General features: G+C 42.0%; 1 protein-coding gene across 8 annotated transcripts in view; it reads right to left on the minus strand.

Moving 5' to 3' along the window:
- Positions 1–1164: 1164 nt before the first annotated feature.
- The window catches only part of ENOX1 (ecto-NOX disulfide-thiol exchanger 1), a 540681-nt gene continuing 529312 nt past the window's right edge, over positions 1165–12533 (minus strand). For 4 of the 8 annotated variants that reach the window (XM_081130691.1, XM_081130692.1, XM_081130693.1 and 1 more), the window contains 2 exons: positions 11751–11836; positions 1165–2138 (listed from right to left, as the gene is read on the minus strand). In XM_081130691.1, coding sequence (XP_080986817.1) covers positions 2007–2138; positions 11751–11836 — 218 coding nt within the window. In that variant the 3' untranslated portion in view covers positions 1165–2006. Of the gene's footprint in view, positions 2139–10489; positions 11564–11750; positions 11837–12533 lie in introns of those variants that run through there. The other 4 variants (XM_081130689.1, XM_081130690.1, XM_081130688.1 and 1 more) reach the window with 1 other exon arrangement.

A 12533-nucleotide genomic window follows, 5' to 3' on the forward strand; every position in this document is an offset into this window, starting at 1 on the left:
ACTTTAAAGTATGAATGCAAATTTGAAAACACCTCCCATGTTTTCAATTAGAAATAGTCTAGATGGTGGTACCTTATCTCCCAACCAGACTTTATGTCTTTGTAACTAGCCTTTTCTTCTAATTATATTTCAGGAGACCCTCTTAAGTTTCTATTTTATAATAACATTATCTGTAAATGAGGTCATCTCCTTTTTGACTGTTGTATCCTTATTTGTGTCTCCTGATGCAGAGATCAATGTGTCAGGATGATGTTGGTAGTGGGCATCGATAGATGGTAATGGAAAGGCCTCTAGTCTTTTGACATTTAATATATTGCCATTTAGTTTGAATCCCATAGCACCCTTGTCACATCTTTCCTGTCACCTGGCTCACATCATATAGGAAGTTTTGGGAAGATGTCTTTTTCTCATTGAGCTCTGAGCTCATTAAGGAGAGGGTCTTTTCTTACTCATCTCCGTGTACGAGGCATTAGCGCTGAGCCTGGAGATAACATATCTGTAGATATTTATGGGAGGTACGAATAAGTATCTTTATTAGAGCTCAATAAAAAGATCCTGAGGACAATAATGTTCAATAGGAAGTTATGAATTTTTTTTACAGTTTCAAAGCTCACTCACTGTTCAGCTATCTTCCTAAAAAATATTTCACTTAAAATTAATCAATATCTTGAATACTTGTCTTTTTGGTGATATTTCTGTAAGAAAGCAGCAAGGAGATAAAATTTAAAGCTCTATTTTACTTGTGATGAAAAGAAAGAGAAGTCCAAATTCTGTTTAGATTGCTGGTCCACGTATGAATAATTTCTTTTCTAACATGTATGTATTCCAGCAAACATACAAATAAATAAATCCGGAAATTAATAAAATCAACAAATTGGTTACTTTGTTTCTGCTCATAATACACAAAACAAAGGTAAATTTTATGTTGACTGTATTTGGATGTTATTTCTTGGTATTTTCAAACAATATCTACTCTAATGTTGTATGATCTCATTTTCTTCTTCACAATTTTTATATATTCCTATTTTAAATAATGTTTTGTCTCTTAAGGTCACTCACGCGTTTAATCATTTTTAAATGATGGGATATGAGATGGGACTGAATAATGTGAAAATTTCTTAAGAAAAAAATAAAATATAACAAAGAATAATTTGCAAAACCAATATGGTAGAAGTCATATTTATTGAAAAAAATTAATGTCTTTGCTATAAAATTTGTAACAGGAATATTTACTGAATGTTTATTTTGATGCATAAACCTGAATATTACATACCAAGTACAAGACAGTAGCACTAGTTTTTCCTTTATTTACATTTTATGAAAATTGTTATGCAGCCCATGTTAAAAGAACTTATGATGGAGAATTGTTACATTAGAAAAATAATATTCTTGATAAAGCATTCCCAAGGAGACCAATCACATTTTCTGCCTCTTCAATAAGGCAAAAGTCCCTGGAATAGCATATAACTTAATTTACAAAATACAATAACTGTTCAGTCAGACACATATTCAAGTTTTCTTTTGGTATGATTTTTCCTCACTGTAAAATTACTTTTTTTTTTTTTTTTTCCGCTTTTTTGCTAAAACAGAAACAGAGACTTTTAGGAAAATGTCATTGAATGATTTCAGCTATATATTACATGTACAACTTTGCAGCTTAGCAACAACCATCGCTACACCATCATTAACTTTAAATATTTTGCTTGGTGAGCTATTCTCAAATGTAACATATTTTAAGACTTTGCCATCATTATGACTGTGGAATCATTGTTTGGTTTTCAGAGGAAACAGATCTGTCACAGTATGGAGCTCTGTTTGTTTTAGGGAACTGGTGCACAATTACATTTCCACTCACAAGAGAACGCCACAGATGCAGCGAGTCAGGCCCTGCCGGCTCCGCCGAGGGCCCGCACGGCAACCCCAGGCCTCCTGCCTCGCACTGCACAGCCCTGGCCACCTTCAGGCAGCTTCATTTCCAGAGATTTTTGTTGGTTTGCTTTTCATAGTTAGGTAGTTTTAATTCCTTCAAAGGCACACAACTTCCACCTTTTCTCCAGCGTTGCTCCCACGCCTGTGAATTCTTGTTTAAACATGCGAGGCAGCCTCATCAAGAGCATTTCAATTTCATTTGCAGATATCTGTTAGAAAGGAAGAACATTTCATTTTAGGAAAGGAACAGATGAGTTCTGGCATGTGCTTTTCCAGTGAGACAAACAGCGTGTAGTTTTCTACATGACTGTTAAGTCATGTCCGTATCAAAGGAGCTGGAAGAAAGCGCTGAACTTGACTCTTTCTCATTCTGTGAGCAGCTGTGGGGGTGGGGCACAGGGCAAAAGGACAGAAAGTTCCAGGTTCACCCTTCAGGTAGATGGCACCCTTGGTGGCAGTGCCATGCCTGAACAGCCCTCCCTTGATATAAAAGGAGGTACAGGGAAGGATTTGAGAGCTCAAAGTAAATCACCACTCCTGGAAAGCTCTTGGTGCCCTCATCCTGTGCTACAAAAGGCAGCACTTTTCTCTAACCCAGTGAGGGCTAGAGAGGACATGGGTCGCTTTCTTGCCCCTCTAACTTCTTCCGCCACCTTCAACTTTCAGTGGGACCAGAAGACAATAAAAGATTAGGAACAGAAATGAAGCCCAATACCTGCAGCAATAAAACTCTTGACATCAAGTTATAAAATCCAGGTAGGTTTTTTTTAATGCAATTTTTTTCTTCTACCAATTTTTTTTTTTATTTCATACACTTTTATACCAATAATTTGTTTTATCTTAAATAAAGAGCAAATTAACCACAATCCTGCTCTAACACAGCTGTTGCTCTTGTTTTCCTCTGTTTGTTTCCTAATCCATGATGCTGATGGGGATCTCATATAGCAAGGTAACTAGGACCCTGGGGTTGAGGGTTCTGACATTTCTGTTTGAATCTTGTATCTACTATTGTTATGAGCTAAATGACCCCTACCAAGACAGTTAGTCTCTTTAAGTCTCAGCAAGTAGGAGTCACAACATTTCATAAGGATGTGTAAAGACCACTAGCTTAGCACACAGAAATGCTCAACAAATCAGACCTATTATGGCATAATTACTGTATAGCTACCATTGCGGAGTCTACACTTCCCACTTAACAATATTAAGACTAATTTTAAAGAGAGACCAAATAGACCAGGAAGCCAAATCAACTGTTCACTTAATATTCACATGGAAAAGATTTCACATGATGTATTCAATATTCCCGGGTCTATAATAAAACCTTTAAGTAGTCCCGAAGGTTGAAATCAATTGTATTCTAAAATTTTTGTGTGAATTATTTTGCAATCTGAATGCATTCTCCCACAAAATCATGTTAAACGGATTATTAGACTCTCAGATCAACCCTCAAACGCCTACTAAGCAGATGGCGAAAAGGCTCACGGTGGTTCTGAAAAGCATGTTTCAATGAGCACTGTGCAGGCACCCTCACCGGCACTCTCGCTTCATTCTCTCAACACTGCCGAGGCCCGCGAGGCAGCTCTGACATTCTCCACTTTCCAGCTGGGAAGTGGGACTGAACTGCAGAACTGTTTCATGGCAGACTTTGGGACACACCTGCTGCATGTGGGCTGGGACCTAAGCACTGATAAGCTTTAAGCTCTCCCAGGATTGTCATCAGCTGCAGATGAAGAACCAAAGGTGTCGCTGTTCTTTTCAATACCAAGCACCTGGGGTACTTGTTAAAAAACAAATTCTCTAACCCGTTCTCCAGAGACTCTGATTTAGCTGATCTTGAGGTGTATCCCAGATAATCTATTTTTAACTACCATCCCAGGTAATTCTTATGTTCAGGCATATTTGGGTTAAGAATGGGACTTAGATCAGATAGGCCTGGATTTTAATCTGGGCTAGTCCTCAAGTAAGCTGCGTGACTTTGGGCAGGTCACTGAATACTGTAATTCTCAATTTCTTCCTTTGTTTGATAGAAATAACATCCCTCCCAGTGTTACTGAGAGAATTATATGTAAAACGTAGCACAGTGCCTTGTACAAGTATACTTTCTATATATACCCACATGTCAATGCTGATAGATACACCACACTGATAACAAACCTTTTGTGGTAGGTGGTTCAAGATCTGTGTTCATAGGCCAAAGGAAATAAGTACAGAGAGATATGTTGTCAAACCTCATTTCTAGTTGGTCCAGAAGGCAGTTTTTCTTAAGCTTAATGAGGCCAAGTTATCCTCTAAATAAGCTCCCTTCTCTCTTTGTAGGAGGACAGCACAGGACGAGCAGTCCTTGCTCATATCGTGCAGACACTATAGAGAAGCTGACGGACTGAGGTAACAGCCAGTCCATCACAGACTTGTTTCCAGCATAAATACCACTTCCCTTAGAAAAGCTGGTAATAAGCCTTGTGCTATTCCTTAGGAAGGAAGAAAAAGCTGAATTCTTGAGGGTACAGTGAAGATCTGATCTGAAGATAACATCCATGTGGGAGGCCAGCTGGGGTCATCAGTTCAGGCAATGCCACCCAGCAGCCTTGCAGCTGGCTGTAAAAGGTGTAAAAACTGTCACCCAGAACCTTTTCCCTGTCAGACTCTTCTGAAAATATTTTCTTTAATCTTACCACACTCTCATAAAAAAGGGAGTAATTTGCAAATAAGGAAACTGAGGTCCAGAGAGATTAGGCACCTAGTGCAGAGTAACTCAGACAGTAAGTGTGGAGCCGGGGTGCAGATCCAGGCTCCCTGGCCTAGTTCTGAATCACTGATGCCAATCACTGCAGGGGGTGGGGACTGTGGAGGGAGAGCCAGAAATGATCCTCTTGGTCATTGACTCTCTGCTCCTGGCAGGGAGCATTGGGATGGCGCCTGTGTAAAGGAGGGCAGGATCTCTGCGATGAATACTTTAGTGTGATATCAACATCAACAGCAAAAAATGGAAAATTCCCAACTCAACCAGCTTGTACAAATCCATATGCTAATGAAACCCCACATAAACCATTCACCAAAACAGCAAGCAGATCATGGGGAATCTTGTTTTCCATGGTTTCTTGACCTGAGCCTTACTAATTTCAACCTCAAAGGAAGCAGAAGAGAGGTAGTTGCCATTTTCTGAGTCCTCACTGTGGACAGGGCACAGAGTGAGGGTTTTATGTGCATTATCTCATCAGAAAGTTCATTAAACAAGCAAACTCCTCACTTGCTGGAAGAACGAAATATAGAGATAAAAGATTTGGATTCTACTCAGGCATGACCATTAACCAGCTTCACCAACTTGTCTAAATCACTTTATCTCTTGGGTATTTTCTCATTTGCAAGACAAGGGAATTGGAAAGAAACTCACTGATTGCTCTGAGGACTTGGATCTGAATGCTGGCCCCACCATACATTAAATTCTTGTATCTGAGCAAGACATTTAAAACTCATCTGCCCACTAGAGCTGGGGCAAAGATTTCAAACTGAGAGGATACAATAGGTCTTTTAGGTACTTTAAAGCACAAAACAAATGGCAGCCAGCACTTAGCACTTACTGTGTGCCAGACTGTTCTGAATGCTGTCTATATGTTGTCATTTATTACAGAGGGTAAAACTGAGGCACAGAGATGTTAATAAGTTGTCAAAAACACACAGCTAAGAAGTAGTGAAACAGATTTGAAATGCTTGCGGATACTTAGTTTGAATAACCAATTAACTATTCCTCAGATTTTGACACAGCCAGAAATTAATATAATAGAATTTAGTGTCCTCAAATGTAGTTAACTCTAAGTTGTTGTTTGTAGTGCAAGGTTATAGCCTGGTTCTGCTATGAAGATGTAAATACTGCAGACAGGGATGTGTCAAAATTACAGAATAGAGCACCTCAAATAAAAGTCCATTAATAAGGCTCTTAGCTCAATTCTAGAGTATTTCCTTAAAAATGTTTGTATCGCCCTCGCCGGTGGCTCAGTGGTTAGAGCAAGGGCCTGCACACTGAAGGGTCTTGGGTTCAACCCTCAGTCAAGGGCATGTACCTGGGCTGCAGGTTCGATTCTCCACCCCAGTTGGGGCACATGTGGGAGGCAACCAATCGACGCGTCTCTCTTGCATCGGTGTGTTTTTCTCTCTCTCCTTGCCCTTCCCTTCCACTCTCTCTACAAATCAATGGAAAAATAAACTCGAGTGAGGATAAAAAAAAAGATGTTTGTATCTCATGCCAGAAGGAAGATCAGGGAGCAACTGCTTTCAGGTTCCGGTTATGGTTTTTAAACTTTTCCCGTACCCTGACAAAATAACCTTTGTGACATGTTCCTTTTTGGATTTTCAAGACAAATTTAAGAGAAAATTCGATTTGTCCTTCCTTTTTACATTATGGCCAAAGAAGTTTTACTTTACAAATATCTTCACTTACTCTATTTCCATTTCCTTCTCTTCTTTGTAAATAAGTTGTCATTTTGCCTTCACATAATCATCCTACCAGTAATTTCTTGGCCTTGAGAACGGAAAGAGTCACAGTGTCATCACACACGACAGAGCGCCCAGACCTGCCTGGCCGCACTCGGCGTGCATGAACCCATTTCCTCAGCAGTAGAGCAGGATTCCCTTTCCTGAACCCCTTTTGAGATCAGGGATTCTCTCAGCTCTGTTGTCGTCAATGGGAGTCTGGGGTCCAGGGCCACTTGCCCAGCAGGTGAGGGGAGGGCTGGAACTCGGCGCCGGGTTTCTGATGCGAATCCAGCCCCGCTGTCCCAGCGCTGCACTCACACGGGCACCGCGAGGAGAATCAAGTGCGTGTGGGTAAGAGGCGCCTATGTGGCTTCATGGTGTAGGTCAGAGGCAGGTGCTGTGACTACGAAATCTCACTTTCCCATATATCATGTTCTGGGTGCTCTAGAAGGTGAGGAAGATGGTCATAAACAGTTTTTATTACCCTCTTACCCAGCTGGCTTTTGTTTCAAGAAATTGGTGGTCTTTGTATTTTCGGCCTTTGATGTTGTCCATGGATCTTTGTTTTGCTTAAAAATTTCCAAGCCTAACATTTATTCTTTTAGAAAAGATTGATTTGCTTTAATTAAAGAAATTTTAGGAAAAAAAGGAAAAAGGAAAGATAAGAAGGAATAAAGGCTCCGTGTGTCAAAGGGGCTTGTGTGGTCGGTAACGCCACAGAGGTAATTTGTAAGATCTGCTGGAATTTTTTCTGATTTGTGGACTCTAGCCCAAGCTACTGCCTCCTGGCCAGGTCTCTAAGCCCACGTGTAAACTGACACTAGCAGACATAAACCAACTTTATTATAAGGATGGTTGGCTCCATGTCCCATACAGTCAGGCAAGGGAAGCCGAGGGACTTGGGGATCTTGTCTGAGGCGTGAAAAGACACTGGCACAGGCTTTGTCAAGGCTGGACGGTCAGAGTAGCCAATTGTAAACCCAGGTTTCTTTCCACAGGATAGACTAACTGGTAGCCCTTAGCGCGCAGTTTCCATATCCCTGGGCAAAGCAGGGCCCCAGCACGCAGATGCCTTGCTGCAAACATATGCAGAGAGAAATACAGAACGTAGGGGTGGGGCGAGGTGAGGGGGTGGGAGGACGCAGGGCAGGGCAGGGCAGGAATCAGGAAAGAAGGTAAGTGAGGAATGAGGAACAGAGAAGGAAAGAAGGAAAGAACAGGGAGGAGGAGAGAAAAGGAAAGAAGGAAGGGGAGAGGGGAGAGCGGACAGGACGTGGCGAGGAGAGTTACCGTGCCCCAGAGGGAAGCCGCCAGCATCAGCGTGGTTCCAGGCTCTCCCTCTCTCCCATTCACCGAGTATGTGCCTGCCCAACTTAGCACTTCATGAGTTCATGTCTGATTCTCAAGATGGTGTAGACATATTAGACCACAAGCTTTTTGAAAGCAGGGTCTTAAGTTGCTTTTGTTCTCTGGCCATTCCCAGTTCTTCCTCGTGCCTAGGGCAGTGCTGAGTATCTGAAAAGCACTGAATCACCTGAGCGTTCACTGGGTCCCTGGTAACCTTGTCAACTTTTCTTGCTGTAGGTGGGCAACTGTCTTTTTATTCTTTATGTAGCCAAATGGAAGTATTGTTACCGCCAATACTTGTCATATGCTTTCCAGAGGTGCTGTGATATCTAAAAACTCGCTCATTATAGCCTGTCCAGGCAACAGAAAACCCATTCAATCATTAATAGACTGTGACAGGTAGTTATTTAGGAGAACACCAGAATATACATAATATTAAAAATTACTACTGGGAACATTTCATCTATCCTCACTGCCTAGCTATAGTCTGGGAAAGAATGCTCTCCAGTTAAGGCTGATTTGAATCTCTTTGCAACTGACAAGATATTTTAGTTTTGTATTTTCAGAGGTATGCCTTTTTTTATTACAGAAATGCAAATGGTTTGACCCTTTGGTGGGAGAAGTGCATGTGCCCATGAGCACCTGAGCCATCACCACACAGTGGTATTGTGCCCTAATGGCAGGTCTTCCTAAACCCTCCAGCACTGCAGCTACATTAAGAGTCTGGTTTTCAGAATCAAAGCTCAGTGGGCCTTGGGAAGAGGCTGCAGGTATATAGAGGGAGCAGCCAGACACACTTGGAGAACTGGGTCTTAGTCTCCAAAAGAATACACAAACTGGGGGAGGAGCAGAGGGATCTGTCCTATTGACTGTAAGATAAGAATATTCACCTCTAATGCTCTCAACTCCTTGTTCCTTACGATTAGGGAGTGGGCTTGAGGGGTTCTGGGCTGATGTGGAGATTCTATGTATTGATAAGCCATTTTCTGATCATAAATTGACATTTGAAGAGCTCGCCTTCCTGCACCCAGGGCATGATTTTTTACTCAGCACAGCTCCAGGGAGCCATGTTCCTCTACTACCGTTGCCCTGTTTTCCTATGAATGAATCTTTCTGACTTGGTCACATACACCACAGAGCTGAGTGAATGAGTGAGTGGTTTAGAAGAGGCAGAGAAGAGAAAGATAGGCAATTATCATTATCAAGAGCAGGAATAATATTTAACTGGAAAATGATCTATAATTGGGCTACACAGTTTTAGGGATCGATGTGCAGTTTACATGCCCAGAGAATTTAAATTAATTCCTGTCTGTCCTTCCATTTCTAATCATTCTTATACCCACAAGTGGCCTTTGGGAAAATCCTAATAAAAAGAGCTCCACTGCAGGCTGGATTGAGCCTGCTTTCCTTGCTCTTGTCAGCACTGGGACAGGCAGAATCTAAATGTAATTTTACATTTGTGGTGATGGTGATGTTTGATGTCAAGGAAACTGTGTTATTCTAAGTAGAATTTTTAAAAAGCTATCCGACTGGAGTCAGCACCACCCCTCCAAACTCCATGTTGTGTAGGCTGGGAGGAAGCCACTGCCTAAATGCAACACTGACCTAACCTTGTGGGGTGCCCCGTGACACTCGGTTGGTTCCCACTGACCAGAGGCAGTTGCACCAGGCCGCTGCCCGGGGAGCCTCGGCCTTAATGGGCTGTCTGCGGCTCCTGGATTAGAGCCTTCACAGCTGATGCAGGGACAAGGCCCTGGTGGATACTTAGAGGGCGACCTTTCATTACTTTGTTTTCTGCTCAAAGCCCCGAGGATATGGAATCCCAGTATACAGCAATTTGCTCTCTGGATTAAAAAGTCAGTATCCTTTCAGCTTCACTGGGATAGAAAGAATATTTAGTCCGATCCCTAGCACCCAGGAATTTTTAAGTCAGAGTACTTTTTCGATATATTTTTTACCTCAGGCAGGAGCAAAAAATTTGACAGCTCTACTGAGTATTTCATTCAGGAGATGGAGGGCTGTCTGGGGGAGACCCTGTGTGTTTCCTCTCTGAGGAAAATACTTTTGTCATTATCTGCTAAAATAAAAGTACCAGTCTGAGATGAAATGGAATTCCCCTTGACTGGATCCCTTCCCGAAACGCCCATCATCTAATGACAAGAGACCAGGTACATGAATTCTCTCCTCAGAGATGCCTGAGGGAGGCCACACAAGCCTCACCTGAGCAAATAGATGACAGACACTCTGTCCTTTGGGTGAGAATAAAACAAGAGCTTCTACTCCACCAAAATAGTTGATTATTTAGCACCCCCAGGTGATTAGACACGCACACGCACACACACGCTTGTGTGACAACACACACACGCGTGCGCACACATTTCATAGACGCACAGATCACCAACCCGCACTGCTGGAGGAGAGGGGACAACAGCCCTGAGCTGCTTAGATGAATTTCAGCTCATACTTAGATGAGCCATTTCAGCTCAGACTAAAAAACAACGGCTTCTCCACAAAGACTTCCCACTCCGGGTTTCCATAAAAGGGAGGAAAGAGACGTCAGCAATAAAGGGAAGACTATGGCAGCAGCAGGACTGATTTCTTGGTGCAAGCAGGATCGCGTTTAATTCTCCAGGCGGAGGCAGTGGAGAGATAAAGGAAGGGTGGCATTGGCGAAAGAAAACAGCAACAACGACAAGGGGGCCCTTCAGAGCTTTATTTCAACACAGTGACATCTCTGGCTCTTCCTTCTCATGTCACGTGCGTTAAATGGGCATTTTCTATCACCTCCCTACCCCTAGGAGGGGAGCCCACAGAGAGGACGATATTATGAGTCTGAACCTCAAGAACCTCACAGTCTCCTCCTTCCCTTTCACTCCTTCTGGTCGCCCTATCACCGGCTGTGAGGGAATAAAGGGGCAGGAATCTCTATGGCTGAATAATACTTTTTGTTCCAGGTGACTTCTCTCGAAGGGGAACCATAAGCCCTATCAGAAAGGTCAAACAGCTGTGGGATCATGAATTGGTAAAATCATCTGAATCGAAATAAGAACACAGTGTAGTGCTTTAATTGATATCGACCGCTGAAAACTTAGAACGACTGCATGTGTGTATTTCAGGGTCACACAACTGCCGGCTGCGCTCCTGGTCCTACAAATTCCATGTGCTTCGCTGTGCTCTGTGGAAGAGCTTCTTGTTTCCATTTTTCTTCCCAGCAGGACATTTAAAAGCTACACAGCGACAGGCCTCGCTTCCCTGCTTGATTCTGTGTCCATCCCTTTCCAGGGAGTGCAGGGACAGCACTGGTTAATGACATCACTTTATTTCAGCAGGAGCCCCCTCATTGTTCACTGGAATTCAATGCATAAATTCAGCTCTTCTGCCCCTTCTCTTTGGCACACAAACAATGCAATGGGCTAGGAGTATAGCTAATTTGCAAATGGAAAAAACAGCCACAGAGAAATGAGGAGTGATGTTCTGACTCTGGGAGTGACCCTTGAGGGGCAAAGCTGATTTAATAGTCATTTTTGTCATTTAGAGAATAATGCTGAAAAACAGCCATTAATACAGTTTTCTTGAGAGTTCACATCAGATCTTTGTTATTTAAGGTGATTTTTCCTCTATTGTGTGGTGTCCTTAACATAGAATTCTGTGAGAATATGGTCTAAGGATAATGCCCCATTAGCTACCTTGACCTGATTTCTCCCTTGTTTGGGGAACTTTCAGGCCAACATGCAATTTTAAATCCCTCATATGCTTTTTGAAGTAATTTGGCATCTGCTGAAAAAGTCATCGTCATTTTAGATAACTGCTCTTCTTTCTACAAAGACAAAAAAGAAAAGAATTCAACGATCTGCCAAAAACCCAGGTCCTTGTAAAGGAGAAGAGCTGATTAACCTCCATATGCTAGTATTGTACCCCTAATGCAGCTCACACAGTCCCCCTGCAACCAGCAAGCAACATGTTAAATTTCAGCAATGCAAGTCCCCTCGAGAAAAAGAATTTACCTTGGAGTCCAGCTGCTGCATGTATGACCAAAGATATTCTATATTGGCTCCGAAAGGATGGACATGAAGAAACGTTGATATGATGCCTGAATTAAAAAGACAAACATTGGACATTATTGAGAGGCAAATAAGATGTTATCTATGAGATAACATCTCATAATGTCACCTAACTCCAATGATGGTTTTGTCAGGCTAAGTTATACACAGTCTTACCATTTCTAAGAGCACTCAACAAGCATTCAGTAAATGCCCGCTCTGAAGACAGTCACAGTAACATGACAAACACAACTCTATCTCATGGAAGGACAGCAGTTAGAAAAGCTAGAGTCTGAGATAATATATAGATGAATAAAGGTATTGCTAAACAAAGGTTCCTGGAAGCATTTCAACTACCAATTTTATGCTTGATTTACCAATATAAAATTGCAGTTATTGGGAGGATACAATTATCTCTTTTCTCTCCCTCAGCGGACTTTGCTGTATGAAAATGGCTCACACAGATGTGTCAGAAGTCACACTGCCTCAAGTTTCCCTGATAATTACAGCTGCTAGTTTTGAAAAGTATTTAATCCATATTTCCCCTAACTGCTACTGAAGGAAGCATAAATCCTTCCTGAAACCTTTGCTATTTTCCCCTGGTTGCTGCTGTTGTTTAAAGGGAGCTTGTTTTCTCCTCTCTGCTGTAATTTATTAGATCAGTTAAAAGGTCCAGGAATGGAGGGTTTGGCAGGAGTCTGATTATAAACCAGAAGGCTTTAAAAAAAAAGAAATTAAAAATAAATA

Source organism: Miniopterus schreibersii, assembly GCF_964146895.1.
Source record: "Miniopterus schreibersii genome assembly, chromosome: 2".
Lineage (NCBI taxonomy): Eukaryota > Metazoa > Chordata > Mammalia > Chiroptera > Miniopteridae > Miniopterus > Miniopterus schreibersii.